The sequence below is a fragment of the Choloepus didactylus genome, chromosome 6 (assembly GCF_015220235.1).
Source record: "Choloepus didactylus isolate mChoDid1 chromosome 6, mChoDid1.pri, whole genome shotgun sequence".
NCBI classification, from domain to species: Eukaryota; Metazoa; Chordata; class Mammalia; order Pilosa; family Megalonychidae; genus Choloepus; species Choloepus didactylus.
The window spans coordinates 74,028,255-74,049,346 of NC_051312.1; the positions used below are offsets into that span (position 1 = coordinate 74,028,255).

Sequence of the window (21,092 nt, forward strand, 5' to 3'; positions counted from 1 at the left end):
CCCCCAGAAGAAGTCGTATTCTTTGATGCAATCTTGTGGGGCAGACATTTTAGTGCTGATTGGATTGGAATCCTTTAGGTGTTTCCATAGAGATGTGACCCACCAAACTGTAAGTGATAACTCTGATGAGATAATTTCCATGGTGGCGTGTCCCCACACATTCTTCGTGGGCCTTGATTACTGGAGCAGTACATAAGCTCAGACAGAAGGAGCGAGCTTGCTACAGCCAAGAGGGACACTTTGAAGAAAGGACAGGAGCTGCAGATGATAGACAGTTTGAAGACGGCCGTTGAAAGCAGACTCTTGCTCCGGAGAACTGAGAGAGGACAAATATCCCAAGTGCAACTAAGAGTGACATTTTTGAGGAACTGCAGCCTAGAGAGGAACGTCCTGGGAGAAAGCCCTCTTGAAACCAGAACTCTGGAGCAGGCACCAGCCATGTGCCTTCCCAGCTAACAGAGGTTTTCCGGACACCACTGGCCATCCTCCAGTGAAGGTACCCAATTGCTGACCTTGGACACTTTTTGGCCTTAAGACTGTAATTTTGTAACCAAATAAACCCCCTTTTATAAAAGCCAATCCATCTCTGGTGTTTTGCATTCCAGCAGCATTAGCAAACTAGACCAGCATACAATGGAAGAATTGTGGGATAAAAAAGGTATGACTTAAAAGGCTAAATAGCAAAATGGCAGAAGAGAATCCTGCATTATCAGAAGTAACTTTCAACATGTATTAAACTCTCCTGTCAAAAGACAGAGATTGGCAGAATGAATAAAAAAGGATGACCTAACTATGGGCAGTCTGCAAGAGAATCACCTTAAATTCAAAGATACAAGTAGGTTGAAAGTGAAAAGATGGAAAAGAAATACGTACCATGCAAGTAATAACCAAAAGAGAATTGGGATGTCTATACTAATATCAGATAAAATAAGACTGTAAGTCTAAAACAGTTTCGAGGGACAAAGATGGTCATTATATAGTGATAAAGGGATCAATTCAATAAAAAGATGTAACAATTATAAATTTTTATACATCTAACAGCAAAGTATATTTAGCAAATATGGACAGATTTGAGGGAGAAATAAATGGTTCTACGTTAATAGTAGGAGACTTTAATACACCACTTTCTATAATGGATAGAACATCAAGACAGAAGATCAATATGGAGATACAAGACTTGAACAATACTCTAAACCAACTAGACCTAACAGACATGTATAGAACACTTCACCCAACAGCAACAGAATACATGTTCTTCTCAGTGAACATGGGCCATTCTCCAAGAATACCATATATTAGGTCACAAAACAAGTCTTAATAAATTAAAAAATATTGAAATAATGCAATATATCTTCTCCAACCATAGTGAAATGAAGCTAGAAATCAAATAGCAGGAGAAATGGAAATTTCACAAATATGTGGAAATTAAACAACATACTCTTAAACATCCAGTGGGTTAAAGAGGATATCACAAGTGAAATTAGGAAATATCATGGCAAATGAAAATGAAAATACAATGTACCAAAACTTATGGGATGCTGCAAAGGCAGTGCTGAGAGGGGAATTTATAGCTCCAAATGCTTATATTAAAAAAGAAGAAAGACTTCAGTTCAGAAACCTAACCTCAAAACTGGGAGAACTAGAAAAAGAAGAGCAAGCTAAACCCAAGGTGTGCAGAAGGGAGGAAATAACAAAGAGCAGAGATAAAGAAATAGAGAACAAATAAAAACATTAAAAGAGAATCAACAAAGTCAAAAGTTGGCTTTTTAGAAAGATCAATAAAATTGACAAACCTTCAGCTAGACTGACAAAGAAAAAAATAGGATGCAAATAAGGAAAATCAGAAATGAAAAGGGAGACATTACTACCAATGTAACTGAGAGCTAACAAACAATTATATAGTTAATGAATCTTTATCTAAATGCTTTCTAACTTTCTGATACATTGTGATGCAGCCAGAAGCAATTATCTGAAACTGTTGTAACTTACTGAATTGTAACCTAGATGACTTGTTTCTTTGATGATGATACTATATTTGATAACTGCATAATCTTTACCCTGTAATTGGACAGTAACGAGATAATTTCTGACTGGCCCAGCATGTATCCCCTTATTTATCAACCTTGAAGTCTGATACTTCTGCATGTAGCCTCTCATTGTTTATTAATGAAGTGTTAACATTGAGTCAGCCCAGAACTGCTCAAGCCACTTCTGAACAGAGTTGGCCCACACCTGACATGTGCAGTAGCCTAAATCTAAACTTCAAATGCACTAAACATGTGTTTTGGTTTGCTAAAGCTGCTGGAATGCAATGTACCAGAAATGGGTTGGTTTTTACAATGGGTATTTATTAACTAACAATTTTGTGGTTCTAAGGCCATGCAGATGTCCAAATTAGGGTATAAATAGGATGATACCATCTCTAAAGAAAGGCTGCCAGCATCTGGGACACGTCTGTCACATAGAAGGCAAATGGCGGGTGTCTGCTGGTCCTTCTCTCTGGTTTCATTGCTTTCAGCTTCTGGCTTCAGTGATTCTCTCAACTCTTCTAGGGGCTTTTTCTCTAAACTCTCTGGGTGTTTCTCCCTGAGCTCTCTCTGGGCTTTTTCTGTGTCCTTTATCCTATCATAAAGGACTCCAGTAAAAGGATTAAGACCCACCTTGAATAGACCCACCTTGAATGGGGTGGGTCACATCTCAACTGAAATAACCTAGCCAAAAGGTCCTCCCACAATAGGTCTACACACACAGGAGTGGCTTAAAAGAACATGGCCTTTTCTGGGGTACATAACAGCTTCATATCAGCACACAATGTAATTAATCTGTGCATACTCAGAGATTAGACTATCTCTAACCTCATCATCTCACCCTGCCTGCCTTTGTTTGAATGCTATAAAACACTGAACATTTCTCTAATTTGGGGAGACAGATTGGAGGAGCTGTCCTCCTGTCTCCGCGAGGTAGCCTTTGCAAAATAAACTTTTTCTCTTCTCAAAATCCCAGTGTCACTTTTGACTCTAGTGCGCATTAAGCCAAGACTCACTTTTGAGAGCTAACACATTGGTGAAATTAAAAAGACTATTGAAGATACTATGAACAACTTTACGCCAATAGATTAGATAACCTAGATGAAATGGACAAATTCTTAGTAACACACAAACTACCTACACTAACCACAGAAGAAATAGAATATCTCAACAAACCAATTACTAGTAAAGAGATTGAATCAGTAATCAAAAACCTTTCAACAAAAAAAAACCCAGGACCAGATGGCTTCACTGGTGAGTATACCAAAAATTCCAGGAAGAATTAGCACTCTTCCTGCTCAGACTCTTCCAAAATATTGAAGAGGATGGAACAGTCCCTAACTCATTCTGTAAGGCCAACATCACCCTCTTTACCAAAGCCAGATAAAGATATCACAGGAAAAGAAAATTATAGATCAACATCTGTTATGAAATTTGATACAGAAATGCTTTAAAAAAATACTAGTAAACAGGATCCAACAACACATAAAAAGAATTATACACCATGATCAAGTGGGATTTATCCCTGGTATGTAAGGGTGATTCAACATTTAAAAAATCAATTAATCTAATACACCACAACAGAAAGAAGGGGGAAGAACACACACACAATCATCTAAATTGATGCATGAAAGGCATTTGGCAAAGTCCAGGCACCCCTTCTTGATAAAATGACTTAGAATACCAGGAATAGAAGGAAACTTCCTTAAGATGATAAAGGCCATAAATGAAAAACCCACAGCTAACATCTTACTTATTGGTGAAAGACTGAAAGCTTTCCATCTAAAATCAAGAATACGACAAGGATACTCCCTGTCACCACTGCTATTCAGCTTTTTACTGGAAATTCTTGCCAGAGTAATTAGGCAAGAAAAAAAAAAAGACATCCAAATTTGAAAGGAAGATATAAAGCTTTCCCTATTTGCAGATGACATGATCTTATATACAGAAAATCTGGAAAATTCCACAGCAGAACTCCTAGAGCTAATAAATGAATTCAGAAAAGTGGTAGGGTAGAAGATCAACACCCAAAAATCAGTAATGTTTCTATACACAAGCAATGAACAATCAAAAGAAAAACTCAAGAAAAAAATTCCATTTATAGTAGCAAATAAAAAATCAATATCTAGGAATAAATGTAACCAAGAATGTAAAGGACTTCTACACAGCAAACTACAAAACATTGCCAAAAAAAATCAAAGAAGACGTAAATAAATAGAAGGACATTCTGTGTTTGTAGATTGGAAGACTAAATATTGGTAAGATATCCAAAGCTGTTTAAGATTCAACACAATCCCAATCAAAATTCTAACAACCTTCTTTGCAGAGATGGAAAGACAAACGTCAAATTTATATGGAAGTGTAATGGGCCCCAAATAGACAAGGGCATCTTGAAAAAGAAGAATGAAGTTTGAGTATTCACACTTTCCAATCCTAAAACTTATTACAGAGCCACAGTAATCAAAACAGCATGGTACTGATGCAAGAGCAGACATATAGACCAATAGAATCAAATTTAGAGCTCAGACCAAGGAACATGAGTTGTGAAGGTTTTTGTAGCATATCTGAATTCATTCCAGAGTCTGAAGTCTAGGCCATGTGGCTGAGAAAAATGTTTGTTGTGGTTGTTAGTGAGATTTTTGTGGTTGGTTGTCATGTAGCTGTGCAGAAAAAGTTAACATAAATCTAAACTGCTATCCTTGAAAAGTCCTGCTTGCAGTGTTGGTCATTGGTTAGCATCTGGAAACTTAGTTTACAGGAGACTTCCTACCATTAATTGATAATAGTGCCTCATTGTTCTTAAACTGTACGAATAATTTGGTTTATACTGAATATCTGCTTTCCTTTTGGGAGTTTGAAATTTGGGTTCATGCTAGGCAGAGGCTAGCTATTTGACCAGATCCCATTAACAGCTCTGGACCCTCAGTCTAATAAGATTCCCTGTTGGCAACATTTCACACTTGCTGTCATAATTCATTGCTGGGTGTGCTGGTTTGTATTTATTATGTCCCCCAGAAAAAGCCATATTCTTTAATGCAATCTTATGGGAGCAGACATATTAGTGTTGATTAGGTTGGAACCTATTGATTGAGTATTTCTGTGGAGATGTGACACAATCAACTATGGGCAAGACCTTTGATTGGATAATTTCCATGGAGGTGTTATCCCACCCATTCAGGTGGGTCTGAATTAAATCACTGGAGCCATATAAAGAGTTTACAGACAGAAGGAGCTCAGAGCAGCTGTGAGTGACATTTTGAAGAGCAGTTGAGAGTGATGTTTTGAAGAGGAGCTGCAGCTTAAAGAGACATTTTGAAGACAGCTGTTGAAGGCTGAAACTGACATTTTGGAGAATGCCATTTTGAAACGCAACCTGGGAGCAAGCAGACACCAACCACGTGCCTTCCAAGCTAACAGGTTTTCCGGATGCCAGTGGCCATCCTTCAGTGAAGGTACCCAATTGTTGATGCCTTACCTTGGACAGTTTATGGCCTTAAGACTGTAACTTTATAACCAAATAAACCCCCTTTATAAAAGCCAATCCATTTCTGTTATTTTGCATTCCGGCAGCATTAGCAAATCAGAACAGATTTTGGTACCAGAGAAGTGGGGTGCTGCTGAGTTTGCAGATACCAAACTTATTGGAACAGCTTTTTAAATGAATAAAGGGAAGATTCCAGAAGAATTGTGAGAAGCTTGATAGAAAAGTCCTAGACTGCTTTGAAGAGACTGCAGAAATATGGACTCTAAAGATACTTCCGATGAGGCCTTAAACAGATATGATGAATGTGTTATTGCAAACTGGAAGGAAGGCGATCCTTGCTTTAAAGTGGCAGAGAATTTGGCAAAATTGAGTCCTGTTGTTGGGTGGAAGGCAGAATTTGAAAACGACAAGCTGGGATACTTAGCTGAAGAGATTTCTACACTAAATATTTAAAGTGTGGCCTGGCTTCTCCTTTCAGCTTATAGTAAAATGTGAGAGTAGAGAGATAAACTTAGAACTGAACTCTTGGGTTCAAAGAAAAAAGAAACTGATGGTTTGGAAAATTCTGGGCTTCCAAAAACTGAATTTCCAAAAGCTTCCCAGAAGCTACAGCCAAAAGGGACACTGAAGAATGCACAAGAGCTGAGAGAGGAGCTGCAGCTTACAGAGACATTTTGGAGACAGCCTTTGAAAGCAGACTTTTGCGCCAGAGAAGCTAAGAGAGGACAAATGCCCCAAGAGCAACTAAGAGTGACATTTTTGAAAAGCGGCAGCCTAGAGAGGAATGTCCTGGGAGAAAGCCCTTTTGAAACCAGAACTCCAGAGCAGACGCCAGCCACGTGCCTTCCCAGCTAACAGAGGTTTTCCGGACGCCATTGGCCATCCTCCAGTGATGGTACCCGATTATTGATGCCTTACTTTGGACATATGGCATTAAGACTGTAACTATATAACCAAATAAACCCCCTTTATAAAACCAATCCATTTCTGGTATTTTGCATAACAGCAGCATTAGCAAAACAGAACACTGGGGGAATTAAACATGTCCTGTGTGATTCCACTGGGAGAAGACATTTGGAAGCTTTTACCTGGTTTTCCCTAGACTTCTCTTCATGCTCCTTTTCCTTTTTATTGATTGTGCTTTGCATCCTGTGCTGGTTTGAATCTATTATGTACCCCCAGGAAACCCATGTTCTTTTTTTTTTTTTCAAATTTCCAAAAAAAATTTATTGTGAAAAGTACAAGAACCCATTTACAAGTCAAAAAAGGATCACAATTAAATAGAACACATAAATTTTATACACACATTTTTCTATAAAAAGGCTAATTTTTACAGGAATTTAAAATAAATAATCTAAAAATCAGCGTCATTGGTTGCAAAATAGGTCTTTCTTGCTCTCTTTCACTATCTCAGGGTGACACACCTCCTATGTAGCCAAAAGATGAGGAGTTTAACATCTGTTATGAGCCTGAGCAGTGAGCCTCTGGCTAAGATTTCTCAGTTTCTCGATAAGATCTTGTCCCGTGGAGTCCCATTATAATTTTTTTTTTTATCTAAAGAAATCTGTGATAAGGAATCCATTTGGAAATGTCACTTAATTGTGAAGTTTCAGTCAAACAGTTTGAGGTAACATGTTCATATTGAAGCCTGGGTGCTTCCTGCTTAAGTGGGTTTTTAGCATGTTCTAAAGCATCACTTAAGCCATGTTCTTTTAATCCAATATTATGGGGGCAGACCTATTGTGGGTGGGACCTTTTGATTATATTATTTCCATGGAGATGTGATCCCGCCCATTCCAGATGGGTCTTAATTAGTTTACTGGAGTCCTTAAGAGAGCCAACACAGACTGAGAGGCTGAGAGAGAAAAAGCCCATTTTGAAACCAAAATTAAAGAAAAGAAGGACTAGCAGATGTCACCATGTGCCTTTCCATGTGACAGAGGAACCCCAGATGCTATTGAAACTCTCCTCAGAGAAGGTATCTACCTCTTGATGCCTTAATTTGGACATTTTCTTGGCCTTAGAACTGTAAATATGCAACCTAATAAATCCCCATTGTAAAAGCCAATCAGTTTCTGGTATTTTGCATTAAGCAGCTTTAGCAAACCAGAACACGTCTTTTCACTATAATAAATCATAGTCATGAGTCTGTACATCTATGTGCTGGGTCAAGCAAATCATTAAACCTGAAATAGTCTTAAGGATCTTCCAAACACAGTGGCATAACTGCAACAATAGCTGACTAATACAGGTACAAATAATTGATTGTATTAATGTGAATTCAACATGTTCTTCCTTGAGCTAAATCTGTTTGTGATGCCATTTGCTGATTGGCTCCTATAAACAAGGCTTTTATTCTAAAAGGGACCTTTTGTTCCTATTTCCATACAAGAGACTCCAGACTCTCACTGATGAAGGTATATATTAGTGCATGCTTTCAAATAATTTCCCTGTCCTCCCCAGTCTGGCTTTTGCTCAGGTCTTGTGAGGGACATAACTGTGTGTGTAGGCTGTGTATATTCTTTCTTTAGGGGGCACGAACCCATTGGGTTGAGATACAAATATTACTTTGATTTCAAATATGGTAGTTCATTCATCCCTTACCCTGCGTTTACACCATAATATTCATATTATTACATCTATATAATTATGAAACCCCAAAATCAGTGTATATAAAATTATACAGTCTTATATATTTTAAACAGTCTTATATATTTTCAAGAAATTAAGAGGAAAATAAGCTTCCTTTTGGCATTTGTTGTATTGCAGGTCTGCTGGTGACAAATTCTCCTAGTTTTCTTTTATCTGAAAATGACTTTATTTTCCCTTAATTTTTGAAAGCTTTTTTTTCCCCAATTATAGAATTCTGAGTTGACAGTTTTCTTCTGTCCACATTTTAAAGATGTTGATCGACTGCTGTGTGGCTTATGGTTTTTCTGATGAGTTAGTGGTGATTTTTAATGCTCTTTCCCTGGAGGAAATGTGCCACTTTTCTTTGGATACTTTTGAGATTTTCTTTTTATCTTTGGTTTTCAGCCATTTACAATTTTATTCCTAGGCATGTTTTTCTTCATATTTGGCTTCCTTGGTGTGTTTTTGAGCTTCAGAAATCTGTAAAGTTATGTCTTTTGTCAAATTTGGGAAATTTTCAGGCACTATTTTTTTCTTGTTTTTTTTTTCTGAGACCTTTTAACCCCAAGACTTCATTGTTTTCAATATTTTTTATATCTGTTCTTCAGATTGGATAATTTTTATTGATCTGCAGGTTTACTCTTTTGTATTAGTTAGGGTTCTCTAGGGAAACAGAATCAATGAGAGATATCTATGAATATAAGATTTATAAAAGTGACTCGCGCAACTGTGGGTATGCACGAGTCCAAATTCCAAAGGGCAGTCAGCAAACTGGCAACTCAAATGAAGATGTTTGATGAACTCCTCAGGAAACGAACGAGCAACTTTGACGAACTCCTCAGGAAATGAACTGGGATCTTTGACGAACTTGTTCAATGAACTCCTCAGGAAACGAACTGGCAACTTCGATGAACTCCTCAGGAAATGCTTCACTGGTCAGCCAAAGAAGAAGTGAAGGTCCTCTGTCTCTCTTGCTTGAAAGTCTTCAACTGATTGATTGGATTAAATCCAGCCAACCGCATTCTCTCATTGTGGAAGACATGCCCTTCATTGAGTCATCAGTCACAGCTGCAGCCAATTGACTGATGATTTAATAAACCAGCCTGTTGGTTTATTAACCAGCCACAAACATCCTCACAGCAATGGTTAGGCCAGTGCTTGCTTGACCAGACAGCTGGGTACCATCACCTGGCCAAGTTGACACATGAACCTAACCATCACAGTCCCTTGTCAACTTGGCAGTTATACACATCACCTAAAACCATACTTTATCTCTAAGTAGAGAACAATAAAAGACATATATTTCACCTAACAATACTCCACTGTGCAGCCTACAACTGGAAACACACTAAATCTTTCCAGAATAGGGTGCAAGTCCTTGGGTGACATTAACTCTTAAAATTGATTTCCTTTAGCTTAAATACAGCAAAATGAACAGTACAGCTTATGCCATATGATAAGGGGATAAGACAGAGAAGAAAGCAAAGATATTTCCTTTACAGACAAATACAAACATACTCATAACAAAACAAGGAGGAAATATTCATGCCATCATAGTTCTCGTTTCTGTAACTGGTCACGTGGCCATAGTTCATATTTATCATTACGTTCTTCCACTACCCATTCCATGTTCCCTTTACCCTCAGCAAGAACTTCAGCTGGCCGTGGTTCTTTGCCTGGTGGGGTGACCCAAACCTTCATTCCTGAAGTTTCTTGGCCATTGGTAGTCCTGCCTGGATTGGGTTGTTGCAGTTTTCCATTGACTTTAATCACAGGGCATGGTAGTATTAACAGATGCCCTAGGGGATCTCCTGTATTCCAGGAAAACTCTTCTTTACTTCCATTGTGTAGTTGCAGTGCTAATTCCCCTTGATAGTCAGGATCAATCACCCCAGCCAGTACAGTAATCCCCTTCCTTGCCTGTTGATTCAGAGGCATAAGAAACCCAAAGTGGCCAGGTGGCAGTCTTAACTTCCAGTTCAGTGGGATTATTGTTGTATTTCCTGGTGGAAGCACTCCTCCTCTTGGAACAAAGAGTTGTAGACCAGCAGAACTTAAGTTTGCAGGGACAGGAAGCAAAAATTTGCCTAGTGGATCACTAGGAGTGATAGTGAGTGGTGCCACTCTTGTTTCCACCCCTTGATTCCTGGACCCATGAATCCTGGCTATGGGAGAAACAGCCCCACAGAGTGGATGCTGATTCAGAGCATACATAGCCTCCTGGAGAACACTGCCCCAGCCTTGCAAGGTATTGCCACCTAGTTGGCGCCATAATTGAGTCTTCAACAGGCCATTCCACCGTTCTATCAACCCAGCTGCCTCTGGATGATGGGGAACGTGGTAAGACCAGAGAATTCCATGAGCATGTGCCCATTCCCTCACTTCATTTGCTGTGAAGTGGGTTCCTTGGTCAGAAGCAATGCTGCGTGGAATACCATGATGGTGTTTAAGGCATTCTGTAAGTCCACAGATGGTAGTTTTAGCAGAAGCATGTCGTGCAGGGAAGGCAAACCCATATCCAGAGTGTGTCTATTCCAGTAAGAACAAATTGCTGCCCCTTCCATGATGGAAGCGGTCCAATGTAATCAACCTGCCACCAGGTAGCAGGCTGATCACCTCGGGGAATGATGCCATATCGGGGACTGAGTGTGGGTCTCTGCTGCTGGCAGATTGGGCACTCAGCAGTGGCTGTGGCCAGATCAGCCTTGGTAAGTGAAAGTCCATGTTGCTGAGCTCATGCATAACCTCCATCCCTACCACCATGACCACTTTGTTCATGAGCCCATTGGGCAGTGACAGGAGTTGCTGGGGAAAGAGGCTGATTGGTATCCACCAAACAGGTCATTCTATCCACTTGGTTATTAAAATCTTCTTCTGCTGAAGTCACCCTCTGGTGAGCATTCACATGGGACACACATATCTTCATGTTTTTTTGCCCATTCAGAAAGGTCTATCCACATACCCCTTCCCCAGACTTCTTTGTCATCAATCTTCCAATCATGTTCCTTCCAAGTCCCTGACCATCCAGCCAAACCATTAGTAAGAGCCCATGAATCACTATACAAATGCACCTCTGGCCAGTTCTCCTTCCAAGCAAAGTGAACAACCAGGTTCAGTGCTCGAAGTTCTGCCCACTGGGAGGATTTCCCCTCACCACTGTCCTTCAGGGACATCCCAGAAAGGGGCTGCAGTGCTGCAGCTGTCCACTTTTGGGTGGTGCCTGCATATCGTGCAGAACCATCTGTAAACCAGGCCCGAGTTTTCTCTTCCTCAGTCAACTGATTGTAAGGAACTCCCCAAGATACCATAGCTATGGGCTGGGAAAGAGAAGGTAAGGTGGAAGGAGTAGGGGCCATGGGCATTTGGGCCACTTCCTCATGTAACTAACTTGTATCTTCAGGACGCACTTGAGCTCTATCTCGTATATACCATTTCCATTTTATGATGGAGTGCTGCTGTGCACTCCCAACATTATGGCTTGGTGGGTCAAACAACACCCAGTTCATGATAGGTAACTCAGGTCTCATGGTAACTTGGTGGCCCATGGTTAAGCGTTCTGTCTCTACTAAGGCCCAGTAGCAAGCCAACAGCTGTTTCTCGAATGGAGAGTAGTTATCTGCAGAGCATGGTAAAGCTTTTCTCCAAAATCCTAAGGGACTGCATTGTGATTCTCCTATAGGAGCCTGCCAGAGGCTCCAAACAGCATCTCTATTTGCCACTGACACTTCCAGCACCATTGGGTCAGCTGGATCATATGGTCCAAGTGGCAAAACAGCTTGCACAGCAGCCTGGAGCTGTCACAGAGCCTTATCTTGTTCTGGTCCCCCCTCAAAACTAGAAACTTTTCTGGTCACTCAGTAAGTGGGCCGGAGTAGCACACCCAAATGAGGAATATGTTGTCTCCAAAATCCAAAGAGGCCAACTAAGCATTGTGCCTCTTTTTTGGTCATAGGAGAGGCCAGATGCAACAGCATAGTCCCCAATGCTTAGGAAAATATCAGGAATTCCCCAGGTGGAAAAGTTTAATATTTCTACATTTCCCCCCATTCCCTCAAGGGGGCATTTCAAGTACTTTTTAGTCTCTGCCCAAATTTCGCTAACCTGTACAAATAACCAGATCTCATTCCCTATTCAAGGTTCCATGTAATTATAGTATTTGAGTAAACTGACCATACAAGTTAAATTATATAGTATGCTACAGAAAAAACAGATTTGCACCTCTCCAGCTCTCTACTCTCAAGGATTCCTTCATTATTTTCTGGTGGCTGTGGTTGTTCTGAACTCTGTCCTCTGATTACTCAGACCAGAAAGAGAAAATTGAAAAAACACCCAGAGACCAGAATTGAAAAAATATCCAGAGAAAAAGAAACACATGACCTTCCAAGGAGTAATATTTGGCATATCAACAGAAATAATGGAATCCAGAAGACAATGGAATGACATCATTAAAGTGCTAAACAGGGGGAAAAAATACCCAACAGCCTAGAATTCTATGTCTAGAAAAAGACGTTCTTTTAAAGGTGCTTTCAGGTATGTGAAAGATGAAAGAACTTGGTACCAGAAGACCTGCCCTACAAGAAATTCTAAAGGAAATTCTTCCATGTGAAAGAAAATAAACCCACATGAAAGGTGCTAAACTACAGGAAGGAATGAAGAGCATGGGTAAGAGTAAATAAGTGGGTAAGTATCAAATAATATTAACTGTTTAAAACAATAGCAATAATAATACAAATTAGTGATCTGAGCTTTCACCTCAATAAACTAGAAAAAGAACAAATTAATTATTCCTCCCAACCAAAAAATGCAAGGAAGGAAATGATTTTTAAAAAGATAAAGGAATATTCTAAACAACTTAATGCCAATGAATTGAAAAGTATGCACAAATCTTCAAATTCCTTCAAAAAATAACAAAACAGACACAAAAATAAGAAAAATCTGAATAGTTCTATATTTATTTTTTAAATTGAATCTGTAAAACTTTCCTATAAAGAAAAATTCAGTCCCAGCTTATTTCACTGGTTAATTCTTCCAGATGTTTTAGGAAGAAATAAGAAGAACGTTTACATAAATCTTGAGAATATTTCCCATTTCATATAAGGCAAGCATAACCTTAATACCAAAACATGATGAGTATATTACAAGAAAAGAAAATTATTAACCAATATTTCTCATAAATATAGACACAGAAATCCACAACTTGATATTAGCAAACTGAATCCAGAAATATTTAAAAAGGATAAAGCATCATGATCAAGTGCAGTAACTTTCAGGAATGCACATTTGGATTAACATCCAAAAATCAACCAATGTAATATATTAACAGATAAAGGAGAAAAACCATGTAATTATTTCAATAATTTTGAAAAAAGCATGTGATGAAATTCGACACTCAAACATGAGAAAAAACTAAAGCTAATATTGTTCTTAATGCTGAACTATTAAATGCTTTCCAAATGAGGATGGAGAAAGACAAGGGTATACTCTCTTACTGTTTCTCTTTAACATTGTACTGGAGGTCCTAGCTAATGCAACAGGCAATTAAAAGTAATATAATTATATAGATTGGAAAGGAACAATAAAACTGTCTTTATTTGCAGATGTCGCAAATGTATACATAAAAAATCCCAAGGAATCTACAAAAGCTACTAGTTCTAATGAGTGACTTTAACAGCTTTTCAAGATGCAAGATCAGTATACAAAAAACAATTGTATTTTTATATACTGGCAATGAACAATTGAAAACAAAAAATTTTAATATCACTCTAAATGGCGTCATAAAACAAAATAATTAATGATGTACTTTAAGAAAATATGTGTAAAATCCTTATTCTGAAAATCACAAAACTGCCGAATTTAAAGAAGCTTGAAATAAATGAAGCGATATACTGGGTCCATGGATTAGAAGATTTTGAACTGTTAAGATGTAAGTTCTCCCAAAATTGATTTATAACTTCAAAGCAACTCAATTAAAATTCTAGAATGCTAGGATTTTTCTATATAAATTGACAAGATTAATCTAAAATTTATTTGGAGACACAAAAGTCATAAAAGAGCCAAAATAACCTGAAAAAGAAAAAGTTGAAGAACTTGTACAGCCTGAACTATATAACTACAGTAATCAAGACAAGTGGTATTGTAATAAGGACGACAACAAGGTTAATGAAATCAAATAAAGAGTCTAGAAATAGATCTACACGTATATGGTCAATTGATTTTGCACAAAGATTTCAAAGCAATGCAACTGGGAAAAGATAATCCTTTCAATAAATGATGCTGGAATAACAGGGTATCTATATGGAAAAAATGTTAGTTTACCTGATAAAGCTAAACTATAAAGATCCTAGGAGAATATCTGCCAACCATGGGTATCCAGAGATTTCTTAGAATCCAGAAAACACTAAAAAAACAGATAAAATGAACTTCAAAATTAAATGCATTTGCTTATTAAAAGCTTAATATGAACATGAATAGGCAAGCCACAGACAATGAAAAAGTATTTATAATAAATATATCTAGCAAAGGACTTGTATCCAGACTATATAAACAATTCCTACAACTCAGTAATAATAAGGCAAAAACCCAATTTTTAAAGAGGGCATAAGACTTGAACAGGAACTTCATATAGGAAGATATATAACTTGTCATTAAGGAAATGAAGAAGTGCTCAACATCATTAGTCATCAGGAAAATGCAAATTAAATCCACAGTGAGATCTCACTACACGTATTCTTGAATAGCCAATTTGTTTAAAGATTGGCAAGTACAAATATTGGCAAAGATATGGAGCAGCTGCAATTTTCTTTCTTTGGTGGTGGGAATGAGGAATTGGAAATCAGTTTGGCATTTACTTCTAAAGTTAAAGATTCACTCACCATTTACCCAGCAATCCCAAATGTAAGTTCACAAAAAGATGTGCAGAAGATATTTACAGCAACTCTATAGCAGCCCAAAATTGGAAACAACACAATGTCCATTAATAGAAGAAGGAATAAACAAATTGTGGTATGTCCTTACAATGGAATTCTATTTGGCTATAAAAGGGGGATGAGTTGCTATTATATAGATGAATATCAAAAACACATGGTGCCCGGTGGTGTTGGGTTTCGGTGTGGAAGGGGTCGGCCGCTTCCCACCGGAGCCCCTGGACCCTGCGAACCCCTGAGTCCTCTGAGGACAGGATCCTGCGGGAGGAAGCTGCGTCCTTAGCGCCCTGAGTGAGCAGAAGTGCCCACATCCTAGGGGCGAATTCACTGACCAACCTGGAGGGAAACCTGGAGCCTGTATCTGGAAGAGGGTCCAGACACCAGCCATGGACAAGCAGACATACAGTCATGTCTCAGGATTGTCTTTGTGGTTGGAGTATCTGATCAAGGTCCAAAGGTGGTCCACACACACAGAAGAACCAGGGTCTGCTGACCTTCCCAAGTTGTCTTGTAACAGCTGGAAGAACAGAGAGGCTACCCACCTGTAGGCTTCATCCCCTCTAGTTCCCCTGAGGAAGATGCTTCCTTCCTGGCAAGGAGGGCTCTGGGCACACTTTGGTCTCCCCATGGATGGTTTGCATGCCTTAGAACCTCAGCCTTCCCTGACTGATGTGGCCTGCAGTCTCAGGGATGGTTTTCACCTGGAAGAAGCTGAGGTCCAAGAACATGACCTGTGATTGCCAAAGCCACAACTACTTCCTTTTAACTGTTCAACATATATCACTGCTCATGTAGCAACACCTGGCATCCTCTTCTCTTGCCTCTTCTGTGACTGGCCCCTCCTGAGAAGTGGCCAGTGTGGCATAAGGAATGACTTTCTGAGCCCTGTTTCTGAGAAAATGTTGCTTCTGCACACAACTGGGGAATAGTTCACAAGCCTCTTGATGCCCAAACAAATTTCCATTTTACAAAGATTGAAGCCAAATTTGACGGGAAAAGATTTTAGTGCTGGGAGACTTATGTGCTGCTTTCACCAGGGTATCATTAGAAAAAGAGTGGAGTGGTCTGACAGAGGCTGAGCAGCAGAGCCTTGGGAGGTTCCTGGACAGGCTTCTTATCCATTAAAATTTTGGGTGGTTCTGTCTCCTTAGCCAGCAGTGAGACACAGGGCAGGAAGGTGGTCCCAGAGGCCTGGAGGCGTATCTCTGATGCCCAGGCCCTGGTCTAGTGTATAACTTTGTGTAGTCACTTAATGACCCATAAAACTCACCAAGGGCTCAGCTGGAGAAGTCAATCTTAAACCAGCAATTAGCTTTTTCTGTCGTCTGGCCCTTCGCGGAGGTGCGGACGTGTAAGCGGCGCCAATATGCCCGTGTCCCGGAGCTGGGTTTGTCGGAAAACCTATGTGACCCCGCGGAGACCCTTCGAGAAGTCCCGCCTCGACCAAGAGCTGAAGCTGATCAGAGAGTACGGGCTCCGGAACAAACGCAAGGTCTGGAGGGTCAAGTTTACGCTGGCTAAGATCCGCAAGGCTGCCCGGGAGCTGCTGACGCTGGACGAGAAGGACCCGCGGCGGCTGTTTGAAGGTCTTCTGTGAACTTTGAATTCAAATTTGGTTTATGAGCCACAGAGGAACATGCCCCATGAACTCAGCCTTAGCGAGAACACTACGAATTTTCTCACGAAACCAGAAATAATTGAACTTTTGTACGTGCTCTATTTGGTCTGCCACACAAAGCAAAGTAAGCTGAATGTCCTGAAGATAAAAATTTCACCTATTCAACCGCTGAGGACCGAGGGTCCATGGATGACCCTGACAGATGGTTCTAAGTGTCTGGAGCCCAGAGGAGAGAATGTCTGGGGCTTCATCCCCTTCACTCTACTTTGACAACCTCCCCTCCACATCCTTGGGTCGACCTTTTAATCTTTATCAGCTGTTTTCATTCATTTATTCTTTCATAAATTATTCTGTCATATAGTTAGGAAAACATACAACTGTATATGCATATATATTTATATTCATATACACACATATGTGTATAGAAACAGATACACACACATAGATATACCTATATACTATCTTATAAATGGTGGTTTTAAGTCAATGCCATAAAGGCAGAATTTTTGCTTCCTTAGCATCTGAATTCAGTTGGGTAAGCCAATAATAAACATGCAAACACATACCAGATGAAAAATATGTTAAATGAGTGTATATTCCCAAATATGTAGATTTATACTCTCATATGTACATGTCTGTCTATTCATTCCCCCCCAACCCTCCTCCCCCTGTCAGTCTGCCTATCTTTCTCTTTATTCTCTATCTCTATATATAATCTATATGTCTATTTACTTATCAATTTTCTATATCCACTATATGTTTGATTAATTACTTGAAGTATAATGGGTAAGGAGGATGCAGGTCTGTTCTCATCAGTGTCATGAGTGAAGGTCCCATGTGGAGATGACATTTAAGCTGCTCTTGAAAGAGGGGAGGGAGCCAGACTCACGTGAAGACCCAGGCACATTGTGGCACAGGCGGCAGGTATACCAGATGCCCGGGGAAGGTCTAAGCCTGCTGTTCAGTAAGAAAGAGTCTGTGTGTAGAGGGGAAGGGTCTGAAGAGAAGGGGCACTTGTCCATAGCAGCCAGGCCAGGGATGACAGAACAGAGGAGAGAGCCCATCCTCTTAGAAACAGTGAAAGCAGTGGCATTTCAAATGACTTTGAGATTAAAAAAAGCTATAGGAAATTTTCACAACCTATTTTGTGTGATATGAAAACCATACAAAAATAGCAAAAAAAAAAAAAAATAGAAAAATGCTAATTATAAAGATCCATGAAAAACTCTAAAGATATCAGCTCATAAAATTTCCAAAAATATAAGTGAACAATAAGTACAATTCAGTTGCATTAATATCCAAATGTTTGGCATCAAGAAGCCTTGTTGATGTTTGTCACTGTGACAGTAAATCAAAGAAAAATTCATTCATCAGGAAATGTAAACCTTTTAGTAAAAGAAACCATTCCCAATAGAACTCTAATGTAACAGGAAGCCATATTGAAATGCATAGATCAATATTACTATAGCTATAAAATATAAATTTTCAATCTTTTCCCTTAAAATAATGTGGACCAATAGAGAAGCTGATTTATTAAAGCAAAGTTCAGGACATTTTGCTCCATCAGTATTATCATATAATATTTGAAATGAGAGAAAAAGGTACACAATTTGGAAACAAGCCAAATTTCTGTTTTCTTTTGGTTGGTGTAATTTTAACAGTAAATTACAAAAACTCAATGGAAAAACTGTTGAATCAAAGACCTTATGAAGTAGGATGATAAAGAATAGAGAATAAAATTAATATACTCACAGGCACAGCTTTGTCATGAACATTCAGTTATTATTTACAAAATAATAAGGGAGCAAAGAATGATCTTATTTATACAATATTAAATTTGTTGAAACAATTCTAAAACTTAAGTGTAACATGCATGATATTAAGGAATAAAACTGCAAAATGTTTCTCCATTTTAATAATAAATACCATTTGAAAAACAGCTTTGATAAGACAAGGTAATATTTAGAAGCTAATTCTCCATAACAAATGTATGACTTGAACCTTTTCCCAATAAAGATATAAATATACTTATTTTAAAATCTTAAAAAAAAACACAAAAAAAACAAAAAAAAACAAGCAATTAGGTCTGAGGGCTGGGACATCTGCAGCTGAGGCAACAGGCAAGGAGAGAGTATCAATGGTGCATTTTGCGCTGGGCTTCCTCATTTTAAAATTAGTCTCAGGGGAGGGGGCTGAGGAATTTTGAGCCTTTCACTGCCTCAGAAGACACCTGAAATTTTGGTATTTGTGAAGTTTTCCTGCAAAGAGCTGGCTGCCCCCACTCAGTCCTCTCAGGGTCCTCAGTTTCACCAGAGCACACTTCAAAGTCTTCTTATTCTTGTCACATAACAAAAACCTGTAAATACCCCAGACACAGCCAGGATACCGGTGTTTCCTCACCTAGAAGGCCACACCCACAACTTGGACACATTTAAGTCTCTGAAAGGCCTGGCTGGACCTTCTCTGCCTTTGATCTTCTATTTTTTAATGCAATTTTATTGATATATATTCTTACACCATATAATGCATACAAAGTACACAATCAAAGGCTCACAGTATCAACATATAATTGTGCATTCATCACCACAATCAATTTTAGAACATTTTCATTACTCCAAAAAATTAATCATACTAATAATAAAAATAAAAAAGAACACCAAAAACAAAAAAAAAAAAAAAAAAAAAAAAAAAAAAAAAAAAAAAAACACATGGTGCAATAGTGTGTGAATCTAGTTATCGCAATCAAAATTTCAATTTAGAAACATATTAAACAAAAGAAGCCAGGCGCAAGAGTGCATACTATATGATTTCATTTATATAAAACTTTAGAAAAAGCAAAATTAATGTCTGTTGAAAAATATCAGAACATTTATGGACCCAAAATGATAGGGGATTGACTGAAATGTGGCACGAGGGAACTTTCTGCGGAATTACTCTATTTCTTGATTGCAGTGTTGGTTATACAGGTCTATGTATTTGTCAGAACCCATTATACTGTACACTTGAGATTTGTATATTTGACTTTTTGTAAATTTATACCTTAATGACAAAGAAAAGAAAGATATCTACCTCTTTCTCTAACTTGCAGATTAGATTTTATTCTCATTCCAGTTCTTCATGTTGAGTAACCTTATAAAAGGAATCCAAGTATTTGGAAATTGATTTCTCTTTTTCCCCTTTGCCTTTCTTTCCCTTCCTCCTTCCTTCTGAATGCACAGGAATGTTAGAGAAGGTGGGTTACCATTGAGAGCAAAACTATAGCAGAAAACGTATCAGAATGTTCTGTCACTTGGACCTTATGCAGGCCTATAATTTGACTCTAGAAGTGGTTGCTATGGTGATAAACCACTTTACTTAAATAGCATGTATTTTACTCAAAGTTCAGAGAATTGGTAACAGTTTCTAGTAATCATGGACTGGTATTAACTTGCAGTGAAATGCCTAGAGCTTGCAGGTTTTGCATCCATTATCACCAGGTGAGTTCATCAGGTTTAAGTTATGCCAGTGAATAATGAAATATGTAGCCCAATTTTCTTGTTATATATCTCCACTTGCACAGATGGAGCCCCCTTTTCAAAATTAATAACATGACCTGGAGAAATCAGGTCAAGGATACTAAATTACAAAAAGTTGGGACTGTAGGAAACCTTGAGAGGTCATCTTTTCCATCATTTTGCTTGCAGTAGGACTGACTATTCTTGAAATGTCCCAAATATTAAATCTCTATCAAGGATGAAGAACAATTGAAATGCTGCTTGGAGCAGCCCCTGGTGTAACCATCCTGTAACTGTAGCACTAGAGATGCCATCTAGCTCTGGAGTGCTAAAATATGTCTCCTTCATCATTTTATAGATTTTGATTATATGTCTTCTTATTCTTTTTTAGACTGAAGATCTCTCATATAAAGAAACCTCCATCCCTTAATCATATTAGTAGCTGTCTGTAAACCTTCTTTGGGGCCTTTATATGTGTTCAAACTGGTTGCAATGTTGGCTCAGGTATGAATTCACCATAAGGATAGAAGAATTTTTTTCTTTGCTTTGTGAGATGCTTTCTGATGATACTTAGGTTTTCTTGATCACCATGCAAGATACCATGCATGAAGTACGGTATCTTCAGAGAGCCATCTACAATGATTTTTGGATCCTCTCCTGGATTGATAATGGATGGTTAGCAGTCTAATGATAATTTCACATCTTTCCTTCTAGAGCTGAATATTGAAACTTCTATGTCATCTTTCTCCCCCTTTGTACAAGCTTTGGGAGCTCATCATGTTCTGTTTGCCTTTCATGACCTGGAAGATCCTAGTGATTCCTGTAGCTTTGGCAATTTCACTTTTCATTTCTCTGTCCTATTACTTACAAAACTGTAAAATTGTATCAGTGACAGCATAGGTCCCTGAGGAACCC

General features: G+C 38.6%; 2 protein-coding genes across 8 annotated transcripts in view; both read left to right on the top strand.

Annotated features, from left to right (window-relative positions):
* Window positions 1-21,092, top strand: part of STK33 (serine/threonine kinase 33) — a 258,645-nt gene that overhangs the window by 229,479 nt on the left and 8,074 nt on the right. The gene's annotated exons all lie outside the window — the stretch shown is intronic.
* On the top strand, window positions 16,343-19,293 carry LOC119538030 (40S ribosomal protein S9-like). The gene has a single exon (XM_037840727.1). The coding sequence runs from the start codon at window positions 16,432-16,434 to the stop codon at window positions 16,660-16,662; it is 231 nt and encodes a 76-aa protein (XP_037696655.1). The 5' UTR covers window positions 16,343-16,431; the 3' UTR covers window positions 16,663-19,293.

Excerpts from the sequence above, each read along its gene's own strand:
- LOC119538030 (XM_037840727.1), top strand. The coding sequence starts at position 16,432 with ATGCCCGTGTCCCGGAGCTGGGTTTGTCGGAAAACCTATGTGACCCCG.